Source organism: Ornithodoros turicata, chromosome 5 (assembly GCF_037126465.1).
Source record: "Ornithodoros turicata isolate Travis chromosome 5, ASM3712646v1, whole genome shotgun sequence".
NCBI lineage: Eukaryota > Metazoa > Arthropoda > Arachnida > Ixodida > Argasidae > Ornithodoros > Ornithodoros turicata.
In genome coordinates, this window is record NC_088205.1 from 68,041,376 (window position 1) to 68,059,774 (window position 18,399).

At 46.7% G+C, this 18,399-nt stretch overlaps 1 protein-coding gene across 1 annotated transcript; it reads left to right on the forward strand.

Annotated features, from left to right (window-relative positions):
• The first annotated feature begins 4,057 nt into the window (after positions 1 to 4,057).
• LOC135394639 (isoprenyl transferase-like) lies at positions 4,058 to 17,909 on the forward strand. The gene is made up of 7 exons (XM_064625478.1): positions 4,058 to 4,115; positions 4,941 to 5,168; positions 11,194 to 11,336; positions 12,054 to 12,170; positions 13,949 to 14,050; positions 17,327 to 17,549; positions 17,614 to 17,909. Exons 1-7 carry the CDS (start codon positions 4,074 to 4,076, stop codon positions 17,752 to 17,754), a joined length of 996 nt encoding a protein of 331 aa, XP_064481548.1. The 5' UTR covers positions 4,058 to 4,073; the 3' UTR covers positions 17,755 to 17,909.
• The last annotated feature ends 490 nt before the right edge of the window (positions 17,910 to 18,399 follow it).

Here is an 18,399-nt window from a genome sequence, read left to right on the forward strand (position 1 = left end):
CTGCCTGTTTTTTCTTTCGTCAAGTAGACTAGAATGCTAAAAGGAGCAAGTGAGTTAAAATGACTAGAATACATGCTAGCGATTTAATACGGTAACTTGTCTGTTTGTCGCTGGACCGGCTACGTTATGTCCGGTAAGTAATTATTTGTATTATATCGTACAAAAACATGCGTGTATGACGTCATCTTCGTATGACGTCAGGTTTTTTGGTGTAGCGTGAGCGGAATTGCCAGGCATGCATTGAAACATTTGACACAACAAAGATCTGTGAGATGACCCAATGAAATGAGTTGCACATTCCATTGGTTGGTGACGACGAGCGAAGCCAAAGAAAAAGAAAAATAGAAACACTAAGAAAAGAAGCGGATAGCGAGCTGGGGTAGTACAGCAAGTAGGGCATGCAGTCAGTCAAATTTTAGAGATTTTACGTCAGACCAAGCAAAGTAGTCCCGCCAACCTGGTTTGTTTAGTCTTGTAAAATATTTGGAAGCTCATTATATATGATGGCAGTTAGTGGTAAAATCTGGACCTTCGTATTTCTCTTCCACTGACCCGGGTTCGAATCCGGGCGCCGGCCGTGCTGTCTGGGTGTTTTCCCTGCGTTTTCCTCAGACGCTTTAAGACAAATGTCGGCACAGTTCCCTGTGAAGTCGGCCCAGGACGCACGATCCAGTGACGCTGCACGCCAGAGCGCGGTCCACTGCGGCGAGCTGTTCCGCCACCACCTATTTATTCCACCTATTTATTGTATTTGAATATTTATTCCACCTGCAATGTTGTAGCTCGCTACGACCCTGAGGTGAACATGAGTATAGGTATTTACTTAAACAAACGATTTACACAAGTATTTCAACCCAATATTCCTTCGATGTTTCTCGATAATTTTTCTTCACATCATTCGATGTGGGATTATTGTCTGTCATTTCATTTCGCGTTCGAGCGTGAATGTGTACCAATGTTAAAAAAAAAAAAGAACTTGCTTGCCGTTGAAGATTATCAGCAACGTCATCCGATTGTTATGACTAGCGCCTTTTTGCGACAGCTCCAAGGGAAACTTACTATACAGGGTGTTTGCTCTAACGTGTCCAGAAATTCTATTTAAAGCGAGCGATAACAGAGGAACGAGCGCTACTTTTCAGCTACTTGACTAAGAAACACGTGCTACTAGTGAAGCAGTACCTGTTTCTTACTCAAGTAAGAGAAAAGTACCACTTGCTTTTCTTTTATCGCTCGCTTTAAATATAATTTCTGGACACGTCAGAGCAGACACCCTGTATACTCTGATGTGTACGGGAATGCACACGACCATAATAAAACAAACTCCGTTGCCACACATCCAGGAAAACGGCGCACAGCTATCCCTCTCCTAACCTAGCCTACGTACTCTTTGCATTTCCACGTACTCCCAGAAGCATGCATCACTGCTATTTGCGTGCGGAAACCGAGATTGTAATGATAAAAACGACCTTATAGCGCAGCGTTCGCGGAACTTTTGACGAGTCGTCCGGGTCAGAAAGACTGCTCAAAGTGTTTCCTCCTACCACCACAACTATCTTTATTGTGCATTACGTTTTTCCTCTTGTGAGGCAAATTATTATGCGCGGCGATGCGAAGGAAGTTTACTTGTTCCTTAGCTACCGAAGTGGCACCTGTATGCGAAGTTGGCTTCGACGCTTAAACGTTGATTTACGGCTCGGAGTTTGAGAAGGACGGAGCCACAGTTGCGACGACGGGTGCCACTAAGAATACCAGACAGGGGAACATTGGAAAAGTCGCGTATGAAGACACAGGAAAGCTCTTTTCACGAGAAGCATATGGATGAAGCAACAACAGCTGAGTCCATGAGTCCACACTGCCGTATGCCACAAGTCCGCGACAAGTACTGGACAAGTCCAGTGTTTCTTGTTTCATGTGTTCTTCCTATGTCTTCCGTAGCTTGTGAATGAATTTTTTCTTCACTTCGGAAACTTGTAATGAACTTGCAACTCGCCCCTTCATTACTGTGAGCGCTGCCATTTAGACTGATTTTCTTCGAAAACCTTGTTAACACTTTTAATTGGGACCCAACCAGAATTAATTTTCCTTTGGTTGTTTCTGCACCTGAAAGCCATACAATGGTGTCCACATGATTCCTGTTGGCTGTACGAAATGACGCACCTTGATTAAATCGACGTCAATGCACTTATGCGTAACAAACATGCTTGGCTCGCATGCGAAACGAATGGAAGCGACGTGAAAACCACGTCTGGAAAGGAGGAAAGGAGTGCTACAAGAAGCTGATCTTTTTTTATTCCCTGTCTGCAGCTCGCCCTAATCGAAACATTTATGATTGATGATTGATGAACAATGATTTATACAAATAGATCCCCTACACCGAGTAATCAAAAATCGTTCAAAACGAACTGAGTGAAAGGTGGACAACATTTTAGATCCTATCCTGTTGGATCCTCCTCAGCCAGTCACAGGAACGGGATACATGGCCGTTATATTTTTTCACCATAATTAAACACATTATGGGATAGAAATTCAGCCTGAATAATTTACCATCAGTGCACGCATATCTCTAATATATTTTCATTCTTCGTCACGCCAAAGTCACGCCGACGGCTATGAGCGGCGTTCAGATATGGAGAGATTAAGATAGGACTGCAGGAAGGAGTTTGAGGGTTAGTAGCGACCTTGACTCCAGGGAAAGGTAACAGAAACGGTATTATACCGGAAATATAGCAGGTAACGGTAGCAGAAACGGATATCGCACAGTTACGGAACAGAAACGGAACAGACAATAATTTACGGTAATAATTCGGGTACCGCAGGACCCGAATTATTGCAATTCTTCACCATATTATGGAGATAAATTTATGAAATAAACCTCAATGAAGCAAACTACAATTAATTGAAGAACTAAAACTAAAATGAACTATCAAACTGGAGCATATAGGAAAGTAGTATCCAGTAAATAGAAGAAGCACAGCTCTTACACGCTTATGGTGACCTGGAAGTTGCAAGCGTGAGTAACATTCCTGGAAACTATGTTCCTATTAGCTGTTCACAGAAATCACGTACCTATATGTGTATTTTGAATAAACGTTGTCTCTTGTATGCATGTGTCCCTGGAGTCCCCAAAATAGACTTCAGAACGTACAGGGATTAAGTTTTCTCACAGTCTCAATGTCTTTTTTTCAAAAAAAAAAGGGAAAGAAAAGAAAGAAGGAAAACAAAAAGCTGGAGGTGGGGCGGTACCGAAAACCGAAACAGAAACGTAAAGGAAACGAAAGCAACAATGGTGGTAACCGAAACTGAAACAGAAACAAATAAGGGCCAGTAACCGGAGGTGGTAGCGGAAACGAAAAAGATTCCGTTACCTTTCGCTAGCTACCATCAACGAGCGGGACTGTTGTGTTCAAAATGGTGATCTACTTGGGCACCCGTAGCACGATGTGCATCTTCCGGATGCTCAAGGTGGTGGTGGTGGTGGTGGTGGTGGTGGTGGTGGTGCTTCCAAAAGAGCTCGTCGTTGTGTACCTCACAGAGGTTTGCAACGCCACACGACTAACATTCCGGGGGGAATGTGCGTCCTGGGCCGACTTCTAAGGGAACTGGGCCGACATATGTCTGACAGCGTCTGAGGAAAACCCGGGAAAAACCTCAGACGGCACAGCCAGCACCGGGATTCGAACACCGGTACCCCCAGTCTCGACGTGATGCCCAAGCCCTCTGCTGTGCCATAGAGCTTCTTCTCGTAATACCCTTCTCGGCTTGCTTACGCATAACCAGCTTTACTTACTAGAAGGTCATTTAACGCGTGAGACGAAGCATGCCAGATGGGCGCAGAAATGAGGAAGCAAGTAAAGCCGAGCACACAGCACCATACGAGGAAAATAAACATTTCTTGTGGCGTGCCTGTAAATTGGTGCCGGAGGAGAGGACCGTGTGGACGAAACACACGAGCGAACAAATAATGACTGGCGCATATCAGCCGCTGCGACGTAGAAGTAAAAATAAATGAAAAATAAAACCTTACGGTGGTTGATGGCGCGCACATTGTATAGTGAAGTATACGACGTTCTTCCATGGACATGGGAACACAAGGCGAACGAACGGACGCTAGAAATGTAAGTAAATGATGTAACACTTGACAGAATTGTAGCTTTATCCAGCGTTTTAGCGTGCACAGAGAAAGTGGCAAGGGGATTTTTGTCGATGTCGCAGCCGAGGGTGCCATGCGAGCAGCGAGAAGTTAATAGCGGCGATAAGGTGGGATAGGACAAGGTGTACTATACTGCACCTCCTAAGTGATCTGGTGAAAGTCTTCGGAAACGAGCATATCTGAGACCAAATAACCAATTGCAAACAGCACCGTCCGTAACGAAGACCCGAGGCTAGGGAAAAATAAATAAATTTAAGGACTCACACAAACGCAAGTTTCGTTTCGGGTTTTCGTTATGGATATCTGCCACGAGCTCGCTTAATTGCTCTCTATAACTTTTATAGCTAGCACCGTTGTGACCGTGTGAACTCGACCAACTTGCGTTCGTTCAATCGTGAATCACTTCATCCGTCACTTGCTAGACCGTGCGCTTTTTAATTTAAAGTATTGCAATCACTATAAGCTTTTTGAACACAGTAAGAAAACGAAAGAGAGCAAAGGATGATGTAAACGAGAATTAGACGAATATTTCTAATTCGAAAAGTGTCGAATTTTATGCTTCGAGACTTAAGAGCAGGAGAGAATGAATAGGATGTGATGTATTATCTAGATGATGGCGATAAGATCTAGGAAAAGATGTCGTGAAAAATTTAACAGCATCGATGTGTGGCAGGAGTGACTTGTGTATGGCCCTCGTTATGTATATGTTCGCCCTTCTGAATAATATAATCAACCTCTTATTTCGGATAACACACTTTTCTCTCTCTCTCTCTCTCTCTCAATGTGAAAGACATCCAGTGCTACTACTGGCAGCAATGCGGGTGCAGATGAACACCACTGCAAACACTTTGACGACGTGAAGCTCCCCTGGTACCAAAGGGTGATTCTCTGGATGCTCAGCTTGGGTTGCGTACCACGAAGTATGGCCATAATCCCGGACGGCAACCGAAGATACGCCAAGAAAGTCGGAGCATCTGTCAACGAAGGTCACTTAGCGGGAGCGCAACGAATGGATGAGGTAAATGCAGTTCATTCGTCGAAAATTGCGTACAAGGCGGGGAAAGCGCGTAGTTTTGACGCCACATTATTTTCTACACTGAGAACGGAGGATTCAGTTTAGTGAGGAAGTGGCGTCCGGTAAGCGGCTGGTGGCACTCTAATGTTTGAATTGTTCGGATAACTAACTAGCTAGCTAGCTAGCTAGCTAGCTAGCTGACTGACTGACTGAACTGGACTGACTAACTGACTGACTATCTAACTATTGAAGTATCTAACTAACTAACTAAAAAATAAAAAGGAAGCATCTCAGGCAATTGATTCTTGAACGGAACCACATGCGTACAGTGTACCAGCGGAACAACTTAATTTCACACTATAGCTATACATTCTGTTGCGCCTACAACAAATGCATGGTGATTATGAAGTAGATGATGACGACAATGATGACGATGACATGGGGTGTTGTGCTAGGTTGCCCTACTCTGTCATAGGCAAGAGATTCCGTTATCTGAGAGTGAAGTGGGAACGAGAGAAGTTACTTTACAGAACGACTGGCACGTCCCCAGGGGCTGTGCATCACGAAAGAGAAAATGAGAAACCACAACAAGGGAAACCACAAGGGGGTGTGACTAGGATGTCTGAAGCAAACCGGAAGTTTGTTTACACACAGCACACACACACAGAAGAATCTCATAGTGAAACAGCCCGACCTGCCAGAGTCTGCAGGCAACGAAAACGCAAACGGCTGTGCCGAGTGCCTCGTGCTCAAACTGACGCTTTTTCAGTATGAGGTTTTTATACCATGCGTTTATGCCATATTATCAAAGAATAACCGGTAGTTTGGGCACTTGCTGTTGATGTGCTAGGATTCAGCCCATTACACTGCATGTTGAAGTTTTCATATTTCTTGCGATATTTTGTATTACATTGCCCCTTTGTGTGTGCGCCTGTGTGTGTGTGTTACCTTGCACAACCTAATTATTATTTTTCCTATATATTTTCATCCTATACAGCCTATACATTTTCATCGTTGCGTTACAAAACTGCCTCGCTTCTTCCTCCGTCATGCTACTAGGATGTCTTTTACGTTATTCAATAAACAAACAAACAAACACCTACTTCCCCTCTGTCCCCCACTCCTTCCTGCTGTCCTCTCTCCACCTGTCCACATCTGTACGCCGCTCATAGCCACAGTTGCTTCGCGACGCTAACACACACACACACACACACACACAAAAAAAAACACCTATACGTTCAAAAGACACCGTTCCCGACGTATGCTGCTACTGATCTGGTAACAACCTGCGTCAACCTGAAATCAGATAGCCCGCGTGATAATTTTCAAAAGTTGTCGTCAAGAGGGCCGCTGCGGTTCCACAACTTGGTGCACATACAAGCACACCACTCCCTCCGCGCCCGAGGCAGTCTGAGCGTTTCATGAACCGCGGGTCATGGACAATCTGTATAAGCGAGCTACTATTCTCCAGTGGAATGCGCGTGGTCTGCGTACGAAGCTACCGGACTTCAAGTTGTTTTTATTGAAGTACCGGACTCCCATTTTGGCCATCTGTGAAGCATACGTGAAGCCAGACTTCCGACTTAGTGGATATACCGTCTTTGGTCAGCAGGGGATGTCATCTTGGAGGACAGTGCTATGTGTGCGACAAGACTTGGCTGTGACGCAAGTACACACGGCGAGACAGTTGCCTTTCGACTGCGTCCACTGCAAGATTCTTCTTGGGAAATTTTCGCTGACTGTTCTCGGCGTGTACGTGCTGCCGTCAGTCCAGATGACAGCCCATGACCTAAGACTAGCTCTGGCAGGGGCGGGTGATCCCTTCCTTGTTGTTGTGGATATCAACGCTCATCACCCCTTCTGGGGGAGTCGCAGGCGAGACAGCAAGGGGTCCTTGTGGTGCGACATCATTGAAGACCTAGATCTTTGTGTCTTAAATGACGGGTCTCCAACATTCCTCCGCCGGGACTACTCAACAGACGTATTAGACATTTCGCTGTGTTCGAGGGACGTTTTTCCGTACCTGACGTGGTCCACAGACCTGGGCGGAAGAGGTAGTGACCACGTTCCTATATTGGTGTCCTGCTCCAAGTACGCATCTGGGGCAGGCCGCAGAACCGTACGGCTAACAAATTGGCAGTCCTTTCGTGAACTGTGCAAAAAAGACATAGACGAAGACAAATAGCGATGGCTGTCTTCCTGGACATCAAACGGGCGTACGATTCCGTAAGCCACCCTTGTGTTACTCATGGGTTGTTGCAGGCCCAGGTGCCTCATAGGGCGCTGACGTGGCTCTCCGACTTCCTCCATCAACGGAAGATTTTCGTCACTACAGGCGAGGGGGACACGGAAAAGATCACTGTGCCACCGGGAGTTCCTCAAGGAAATGTTCTTAGCCCCCTGTTATTTAACATTGTCTTGATGGGCCTCAAGGGGTGCCTTGCTCGGAGGGCGCATCTGTCCATCTATGCTGATGACATTTGGGTCTGGACGGTTGGCAAGTCCCACCCTGCAATTCAGCGTCGGCTCCAGAGCTCACTTGATGCCATACATGCCTACTTCCTGAAAGCTGGGATGGACATCTCCACTGAGAAAAGCGCTACGCTTCCGTTTACCCGGAAAGAGATGCGCCGGTTCCAACTACACATCGGAGGATCTCCCTTAAGGCAGGTCAGGCACCACAGGTTCCTCGGTGTTGTGTTGGACCGCAACCTGTCGTGGGCAAGACACATTGATTATCTCACTTCAAAGGCGCAATGTTGGGGAAATGTGATACGTCACTTTGCCGGCTTGCGCTGGGGATGTAGTGAGCGGGACCTTCTTGCACTCCACAAAGCGCCTGCTCGTGGCTCAGTAGCCTAAAGCCTTCCTGCGTTGCACGGACTATCACGGACATCCGAACACAAGCTCCGTTGCGCCTTGGCGCGCATCTTGCGGACCTGTCTTGGCGTTCCGCGTTGCGCTGAGACGAGGTTGGTGGTAGCGGAAGCCAGGGCACTCCCAACTGGCGTCCTCCGCCAGAGAGAAACTTTCCGCCACTATTTGCGATTGCGCGCTCACCATCGCCGTCACCCACTGGTACAGAAGCTTCGTAAGCGGAACCACAGCAAAATCGCGCAGTGTGCGCAAGAACTAACGGACCATATACCTGCCTTCACTGTTGCCCCAACCGCTTCTTCAGTAGCACCATGGACACTGCCGAAACCATCCATCTCGTCTCACATCCCGGGAATCAAGGGGTCGAAAGAGCCAAACCCCTTCTCCAGTTCTCAAGCAGGCTACTCTGGAGTGGATGAACGCTGCATACGGAAACCAAACCGCCGTATATACGGACGGTTCCTCTACTACTGGCGGCTCATCTGCGGCATTTGTAATTCCAGAGGAATCAATTTCACGTGGGTTCCGCCTATCGCACCGCACCTCGGCCACCTCTGCGGAGTTGTATGCCATCCTGTTATTCCTAAAGTCTATTTTGGATCACCACCCCCGCCTCTGGGTGGTTTGCACAGATTCGCGGGCAGCGCTGCAGTGCATAGACAACATGGGCATCCGTGGCTCCTTGGCTCCGGTGGTAGTGAACATCTTGACGACGCTCAAGGTTTTAGAAGACAGGGTCCACCGGTTGACCCACCAATGGGTCCCTAGCCACATTGGCATAAGAGGCAATGAAGTAGCGGATCGGGCAGCTGCTGCGGCTCACCATCGCCGCTCAGCAGTCCCCATCATACTTTCGAATGGGGATAGACGCTCCCTCTTGTCCGCATTGACTTCGCCTTGGGCCTATCAGGAATGGTGTCATGACATCAATCGGTGGTCGCTTCTGTATGCTGTTGACCCAACACTATTATTTGAAATGCCAGGCGGTTTCCCTCGCCTCTTTACCTATCTCGTACGTCGTTTACGACTCAGCGTCGCATTCACCCCTGCACTCCGGTATAGGCTGGGCCACAGCAACACGGCGCTGTGTACAACTTGTGGTGTCCCGGCAGCAATCCGACACATTTTAGAAGACTGCAGCCAGTCCGTATGCGAGCGACGGGCCTTTAAATGTCAACTTGAAATGCTCGATCAGAGGCCATTCAACATCTGCAAAGTCGGCCCATGAAGTAACCCTGGACTTCAGTGACGTGCACTTGGCGCTTTTCTTTCCTTTCTGAGGGCCACCGGCCTCCTTCACGAACTGTAGGGATTTCCTTCCAGGGTGTCGGAGTGAACCGAAAACCGGAACCGAAAACCGAAAAAAACCGCTATTTTGGTGCGAACCGGAACGGAATCGAAACCGTATACGTTTTTTTCGCTCGGGAGGGAAACCGAAAAATATATTTAACGGTTTTCGGTCCAAGGAAAAACTTCCCCGGTTTGGACTACGGGTAGGCGAATGGAACAGACGTCGTGTGCTCTGAAGTCATGTCATGGATACTATACGAGGGTTACGGTTACGGTGGAATGTATGTCGGTATACTATGACTCTTAGGCTCCCTTTGTAATGGTTTATCGTTCGCGCACGCACACAGACATATAGGTACATGTGACTCTCTAGCAATGTGCCGTAGTGTTCGTTTTAATTTGATCCCCGCAAACTCTCCTCAACTAAACAGCGACCCAAGGGGGCTGCATAACGGCTTCTTTATCGGTAATGTCGCGCAACGCGTCCCTTGTTTGAGAGCAGCTAAGTTGAATACATTTACGTATACGCGAGGGCAAGCCCATGCGAAGTGGCAACTCTTTTGTGGACAGGAAACGAAGAAAAGAAAACGGAGCCGTCGAGCGGTCCTCCGAAGGTGTTCCTCGATTTGCGTCGTACTCGTGCGGTGGTGCTTGCTGGCTAGACAGTAGCAACAGACATTCGGATGGGACGCGATCGCTCCAATCCAGCAAGAAAGTACTTTACGTATGACATCACGACAAACAAGTCCGTTTGTAGCATGTGCTTCAAGAAAGGAGAAAGCCCATTTGAACAGACAGTAACTTACAGGAACCAGGAGCTGCCACTTTCACAGCTGTTTATTAATATTAAATACCATGTATGCGGAATAAACTGGTTTACATTTTGTAACATTGATTTTTTTTTGTGGAGATGAGTATTCCCAGCAGAAACGGAACCGGTTAAAAACCGGTATGAACCGTTATTTTTTTGCTCCGGAGCAGAACCGGTACCGGACCGTTTATGATGTAACCGGAACGAAAACCGGAACGAAAAACGTTTCGGTTCGACACCCTGTTTCCTTCCCTCGTCATCCTCTCATATGAACCTCTTTGGAAGGGGGTAGGGTCCTGCACTCAACGCAGGGAACCATCCCACATCATCATCATCCATTCATCTATGTTGTTGTTGTTTCAAAAGTTGACTTCCCGTGTTCATTGATGATGGTGGTGAAGACTAAGACGAGCTGGTGATGATGATGATTAAGATTAAGCCGAAGAAGAAGGTGGTGAAGTTGATGAAGATGTAGTACAGAAAGATAGTTTTGCTGTAACTGCTCAGAACAGCAGAAGCCTTAGAAATATTCTCAAGTGCTGCGATTGTGAAGAAAATTTAATAGCAAGGAAGAGATGACACTAGCAGCGTCATAGATAATAGAACAGTGATACAGATGGTGCAGATGATAATTAAAATGACAGAGAAATGACTAGCAAAAAGATGGCGATTGCTGTGTGAAAAGTATACAATAGAATACAAGGAGCAGATATATTATATAATTGGGTGTTTACGTCGCGAGACAACTGAGATCATGAGCGACGCCACAGCGGTCGGTGTGTGGATTGCTTTTGCCCACCTGAGGGTTCTTTAACGTGCGGTGAAAGCTCACCACACGGCACCCCGTATTTAACGTCCCTCGCGGAAGACGGCGTGTCTAAGCAACTTGTACCCTGCCACCAAGTTGCTCGCGTCCTCGGCCGGGTTCGAACCCGCGATCTCGGGATCAGAAGGCGAACACGCTACCGACTGAGCCACCGAGGCCGGTACAAGGAGCAGAGCAGCATGCTGTATGCGGAGGTGAGAACTCCGATAACCTTTGCACTGCAGGTTGGACGGTGGGCTGAAAAAATGGGCATAAAAGAAGTTACCATCTACGTGTTCAGCACGCACAATTTTAAGAGGCCGAAGGACGAAATCGACGGGATCTTCGACGAGATTCAGAAGTATTCTAACAACGTCATCGACGAACCGTAAGTGTCTTTGTCGTTGCTTTTCAATGCAAGTTCCTAGCTTGCGTGGCAGTTACTTTCTTCCCTGTAAGTAACAGGACCGGAATGTAGAAAAATTAAAAAAAATCGATCCAATCCAATCCATGTTGGACTCATCATTGATATCAAGGATATCAAGTACACGCAGCAGTGCCTCATTGACGGTGCTATGTAAGGTAACGCTTGTATAAGTGTAAAGGGCTCGAACTCCACATGTTGTACATGATGTCAACGCAGGGTTATTACGTCTTAGTCATCGAAGCTTGACCGAACTGTGGACAAGAACGGGCTTGAACAGTATGATACTGGATAACGTTCACATACTTCTAATTTCATAAGCTTTGACGAGGAGAGTACTTCCTTTCACTGAGAGGAACATATGAAAGGGACACATGAAAGGAACGCTACACATAAATGTATTGCAATAAGTGATTTATCCATCCTCCCTCAACACCCCCCTAACACCACCAAATGTTCAGTGGCACCCCCCTAACTTTTTCACCCGCGTACCTCCTACAGCGGGTGCCGTTGCGATTTCAGCTTTAGACACACGTCGGTAATGATACGTTAAGCTGTAATGACGTAACTATAATAACGCCCCCCCCCCCCAATTTTTTCCAGCATCCTTTCACGCATGGGATTCTGGATAAACCACTGATTCCGATGATCTAAGTCCAAGCATCCCGTTTCACTTTCCAGACATGCAGCTGAAAGGAAGCAAGTTTGTGCCAGGTGCGTCGGTGATCTTGAGATGCTACCGAGACACGTGCAAGTATCCCTTGCAAAGCTGGAAATGATAACGTCTCCATACTCCAAGTAAGGATCTTTTTTTTTCGTCACATTCCAAGACACCAACTGTCCACGTCCTTATGCGGGGGTCGAGTACGCATGGTGAACAAGGTGAAATACAGGACGGGGCGCTGTAAACTGAGGCACTAATATGCTGCTGTCTTATACAGCCGCCAACGCAGATTTACTGCGAAATCTACATAAAATATCAGAACATAACAGCGAATAACGACAGTTGGTATAGCTCCACCACAACAGTAATAACATTACTGAATTAGAGTGAAAGAAAGAAATGACAAGGACGTTTTCGGGGGTGACCCTTTGGGCGGTCATAAATTTGATTGTAGTTTTCTACCTATAACGCACTTAGGGAGTACTGTTTGCTACTTGACCTTTTAGTCATTGCAGCACATGTTCTAAATAAAATATAAAATGATGCGAATTTAATTGAACAGCAAGAGCAAAAGCACGTATTCGCATGACGAAAGGTAAATTGAATTGTGTACAGTACATTGACGGCTTGTATCCGTAGATTTTTTTAGTACAAAGAAAAAATTCCTTGTGCGCTGCACATGTCTTATCCGGTGCGTTTTCTGTTATAAAAGCGGTCACCTAGGGTATACAGCTGCATTCAATAATAATGCCACCACAAGGTACAGGGACCTCAGAGAGTGACATTACTACGGTGGTGGTGGTGAAGATGAAACCTGCTCGCCGTGGTTGGCCACGCTGGAAGCGGGCAGCGTCACGACTAATACCCCAGGCAGACGGCATGCTCGAAGGACTTCGGGGAATTTTCATTGGCAAAAAATGACCTCTGACAGCCGTGTCAGACGGCAGCTCAAAGGACCTTTCTAAGAAATGACCATCAACGCGAAAGGAGGCCCCCAACGACATTTGAGGAGCAGAAAGGAGCAATCTCGACAACAGTGTTATGCCATTGTACCCTCGCTACCTTCGCAGCTGAATGTAGGAAAACCTATAAAATGCGGATAATGGAGTGAAACTGTGTAAACGTATTTAGATCCTATTTAGAGAAGTGCATATGGCTTCTGCATCTTGATTTGTGGCGCAAAGACCAACTTCAAATTTCCACAGCAGACAGGGAAACCGAAACCGAAAAAGGGAGCCGGTGAGGGCAGTCAGTTGAGGAGCACTCCTTTCCCGCCTGTCTGGCAGGCGCCTCCGAACAAAGGTCATTTGAGAGGCCGAAGGAAATTTCTCGCAATTGGCATTTGAAATGCTGTCTGACTAGGGTATAAAACGCAGAAAAAAAAAGACAAAAAAGAAACCTACACTACACTATAAGCGCGATATAAGCCGCGTTTCCTTTAGGAAGGCGACCAGAGCAGCAGTCCGGCGTCGTCGCTCGCCGGGCGAGTTGCCACCAAAGATGATGTCACATGTAGACATGCTGGGGTCAGTGTTGAGCAGCCGTCTGCGCGCTTCGTTGTAGGTGGGACATTCGAGCAGGATGTGACTTATGGTTTCCGAATTTGAAGAGCACTGTCGACATAGTGGTGTCGGTGTAAGTCCGAACCGATGAAGCCAGCTGTGCGTGAAGGTGGATCCTGTGCGGATTCGGTGAAGGACAGTGGCAGTGGCTCTGCTGCAGGTGCCTGACAACAGAGGGGGGCGAGCGTGGGATTGACCTTCCATTAGGGAAGGTCAGATAGTGTATATGTAGCGTATCGAATTGTTCCTGCTCAACAGTGCGCAATACATACTGTTTCGCTACGCGACAAGTGATGCATGCGGCTGCTCTTTTGATTTTTGAGTCAACACAGAATAAATTACCTTTTCAGGCGGAGAACGAATTTTTGCATCGCCTATTCCGCTCGGCATCAACTGACGCGCATCACGGAGAAGATGGCCCGAGCAGTTAAAGAACAACTTTTAAAACCAGAGTGAGTTGCCACTGAGTATTTTCTATAGAGGAGCTAATTTATTTATTGATTGATTGATTTACTTTCTATCTTACTGCGAATTAGGAAATCCCGAACGCACAATAACGTTTTATGTGCCCGAGCGTGATTTCCGGTATCCCGTTATAACAAGATCACTGTCACAAAAGAGCCCAGATAGAATTTAGAGTAAGCTATCATAGAAGTATACGGCAATATCAATATATGGCGAAGTCGTTGGGCACCGTTCGTCTGCTGGCAACAGTGGTGCACTTCCTCTCCAGAGTCCACAATAATCGACAGTCCTTCATTCGCAACTTCCTTGCGTTCTTATCGACCGAGTTTCTTTCTTGAGGTGAATTCGACTGGACGACCTAAAGACTCTCGATGCACTACAGGGCAACAAAATCTGACAGGCAGGTACACCTCAGTTGTCGTCGAAAGGTGATCGCAAAGGGAGTGGAAAGGTCGCCCCCAAAGGCTTCGATGCGCAGCTTGCGCACGCTAACATAGCTCTGGCCTCTCAGTGGCTGTCCCTGTGTCACAGCAGCGGGATCTAACTAGGCATACTGCAGCTCAGTTTGCCATGCTTTTTCCACGAGGCTTAAATCCACGAGGAAAATCAGTTTGACAAGATTTCCCACGGAATTTGCTTGTAGGGAACCACAAGTTGGGAACCTTTCGATTAGAGCTGGCAGCGTTGCTCGCATTCTGTCAGCTTGTCTATTGACGTGCTACCCGCCAAGCCGTGTCTCTTCTATGTGAGACGCCATTAAAGTGTCAGGAGGATTAAAGTAAAACAGAAACAGGAACATCGCTCCTGAATATTATCTTCCAGAGGTCGCTTACTGGCGTATAGAACAGTGCCTTTCAGGGCGCGTTCCACCTAGTCTTTACTCTCAGCAACCTTGCAGCATCATGTCGAGACTGGTAAAAAGTCCACACGGTGGTGGTGGTGATGGTGATGGTGAAAGGGCTCGCGGTTGTCGGCCTCACAGGTGTGGGCAACGTCACGCCTGACACCCTGGGGAATGGGAAAAAGTCCACTCGAATATCGCATCTCCCCTACAAAGTCATTCAAGGTTCATGATCTAATCACAAATACTGCATCTGAACTTGAATAATGAATCTTGAATCTTGAATCTGAACTGAATCTTATCTACATCTGAACCCTTATCTCAGACGCCAGTGTGGACAGTACAGATCTCAAAAAATGCCGTACGACTTCCAGGATATCTGGCGACCGCAGTTTCTGGCAGACGACGTCTCCACGGACAACGTTAGTAAACCGACTGCAATGCATGTACACAAGGCGCTTGCTCTGGTCCGAGATTGTTCCGCCGGCGACATATTTGCGACCAGACCACACAGAACGTGTCCGCTCCTTATGACCCACCTACTAGGCGAAGGGTCTCGTGGACCCTCGTGAGGCGTTTCGACCAATTACTTTTTGCCTCGGGAGTAATAAAGACTTGAAATTTTAAATCAGCGTCTGCATAGTACGTATAGGATGCCGATAGTCGCTAGAGAACCACCGGTCCGTGGCCAACTGGTGACACAAGTTCCCCGCCGTATGGTTTAAATAATGTTTCATGTCACAAATGCACCCAGAGAATGCACAGCTTCACGAGCCGTTGCCTAAACCGCGTCGTACCCAGGTATACCATAGAAGTCTGGTACACACTGGAAAATTATGTGGTGTTGAACGTCGACTGCACTTACCCAAGGTTCCAGCATTCCGTTAGATACAGGAGATAGGCGTTTTCACTGATGCAAGTGGCTACAGAACGCCAATTTCGTCGAAGGGCACGCTGAGAAGTTCCACTATAGGATGATTTCAATGTACTGCTCATACCCAAGCAGCACAATGTACTTAAAGTCGAGTGCAATAGGGGTGGACGGGTAGGTGGAAGGCCTTGAACAGACTCTTGAAACTAAAGAACATTGATAAGACACATACCGTCCACCCCTATTGCACTCGACTTTCAGTACATTTTGCTGCTTGGGGTACAGCCACAATCCCACTGTGTAACGCGCGAGCCTCTGACACGATTCGAGCACCTGCTGACGTGATATGAAGCCGATTCACTATCTCTTTGTAGGGGTGAGTTGTATTAGTGATTTCGTGTTATCGTTGATTCTATCTGTTTGTGTTTGACTCATTTGGCCTTGAGATCGAAGTAAAGCCGCTTTTCTTTGATGATACAGGTGGACCGCCATGGTCCACGAAGAAGGCTCATGGTGAATTCCAACGGTCGTTGTATACGGGGCAGAAAATCCTACACTGGCTTGAGGCACTGCTCGCTTCAGTGCAACGTGCATCGAGTTTCATTGGTCATTCGGTTTGCTCTTTGTCCGTTTCTACGCTCAACCCACATTGGCGCTTCACGAGAACGCCCAGCGGAATTCACCATTAGAAAGTTTGCACCGGTAAAGTCAGCAAAAAGGCTGACGAAATTCCGTATATTGAGACCACGCCGGGGCTAACATCTCCGTGTTTTTCTTTTTCTGTATAATCTATGTATATTGCCCTTCATTTCTGAGCGCAACGGTGCCTGTTCTGCGAACGTGATAAGTGAAAGCAAAAGCTGCCATGTAAGCTTTCATGTTCTTCGTTACATATGTAATCAAATCTCTGTGAGGTAAGCTCTCGTCTGTTGAAAAAAACAGCTGCTAGCTGGATATTGTGCGTGTCAATCCTCCACTTCTTATGCGTTCCTCCAGTAGGGAGTTCTAGTAGTCGTTCCTGTGAGGTTCGTCAACCATATTACACCCCAACCAACCCAACACCGTAATCGCTATCAGCATAATAAAGTTGTTAATTGACTGGTATTTTAAGGAAAAATAAAATGGAGATTTCGGCTTCACCAGTGTGACGCCAGCAACTCCACACCACTTGCATAAGTTACATTGGCGAAAAATTCTTGGAACGATAATAAAGTTGTCGTTCTTCGATAAGCCCTTATTAATCTGAATAGCGGACATCACGTGGTTGACATTTCAATTCAATTTTATTTTTCTTTCGGACGGGAGAGAGTAAAAAGCCAGGAGGCACATTTGATTTGGCAGCTACCTCCATGGCAGCGTTTTCGCACCTCCGATCTACTAAAATTCCCCAGTATATGATGTTGATGTTGATGAAGAAAAAAAAATACTAGGGAGAGGCCCAATCCCAGTATACATGTATCTTCAATCTGGAGTTCCCCGTTCAGAATCTACATCAGGATTGACGGGTTTTAACGCCAGGTTTACCCTGCTTTTCTTTTGTCTTTTCGCAAGGGACATTACAACGAGCCTTATTGGGGACCTCTTGGCCGTGGAAGAAGCTCCAGATATTGATCTTCTCATGAGGACGTCGGGTGAAACGCGACTCAGCGACTTTCTCTTGTGGCAGACCAGTTACGCAATGTTGTATTTCGAGGTCAGGACGCTACCGGAGGTCAGCTTCTGGGACTTCATCAAGGGTGTCTTGTACTACCAGGTTCGAGCAAGAGCGATACAGGTAATACGAGCAGTGGCACGGTCTCGTGCGGGAAACTGTGAGGACAATTAAGATAGTTTTGCAGGGAGTAAGGGAGAGACATCAAGAAGCTACAGCCACCCTTGAAAAGTGCTGTCCCGAACAACTTCTTCGACAGAGAATTTTTCTGAAGCAAATGGAGGCCGACCGCATCCTGTATGTGAGGCAGCTGACGAGAGACGACTGAGAGCATTGATGTTCACTACATGTTTGCCGATATTGATTTTCATTTACGTCATTGAGTTGTGATATAAAAAGAAAAAAAAAACAACTGAAACTTCGTTTCTGTTGGAAGGCAAAGAACAATAACTAAATAAGCTATTGATGTGTCGTATATGTTCCAGCGCCATATAACCGGATGATACCACCTATGTTGCAAAACATTGATTAAAACAGGCTTCTCCGTAAACATATTGAGCAAAAGGGTCGCAGTAATAGTTCTTCCATACTTCCATGAAAAAAAAAATCGTATTAAAAAGTGTACTTGTCCGAACAGTACGGGGTCAACGCTATTGATCTCGGAGGGGATTTTGCCATGACTTCGGACCACTTATACCATTTCTGACCACTTATACCTCTTCTGACCATTTATAAAATTTAGTTCACGGGAAATTTAATTTTCTCAATTGAATTTCCGAAATTTGCGAAGTCAACGGCACGTTTCTTGTTTTTGTTCGTTTTTGACGGAAACAGAAAGTGCATGCCGGGTTTACCCTATTCTATTGGAAAATACATTGACTAATACGATGGTAATAGCCGCAAAAAGATTTGCGAAAAGTGTCATTTGGAGACGCGCAAATTGCCGGCCGCGCTCAGGAGGCCCCTGCAGTAG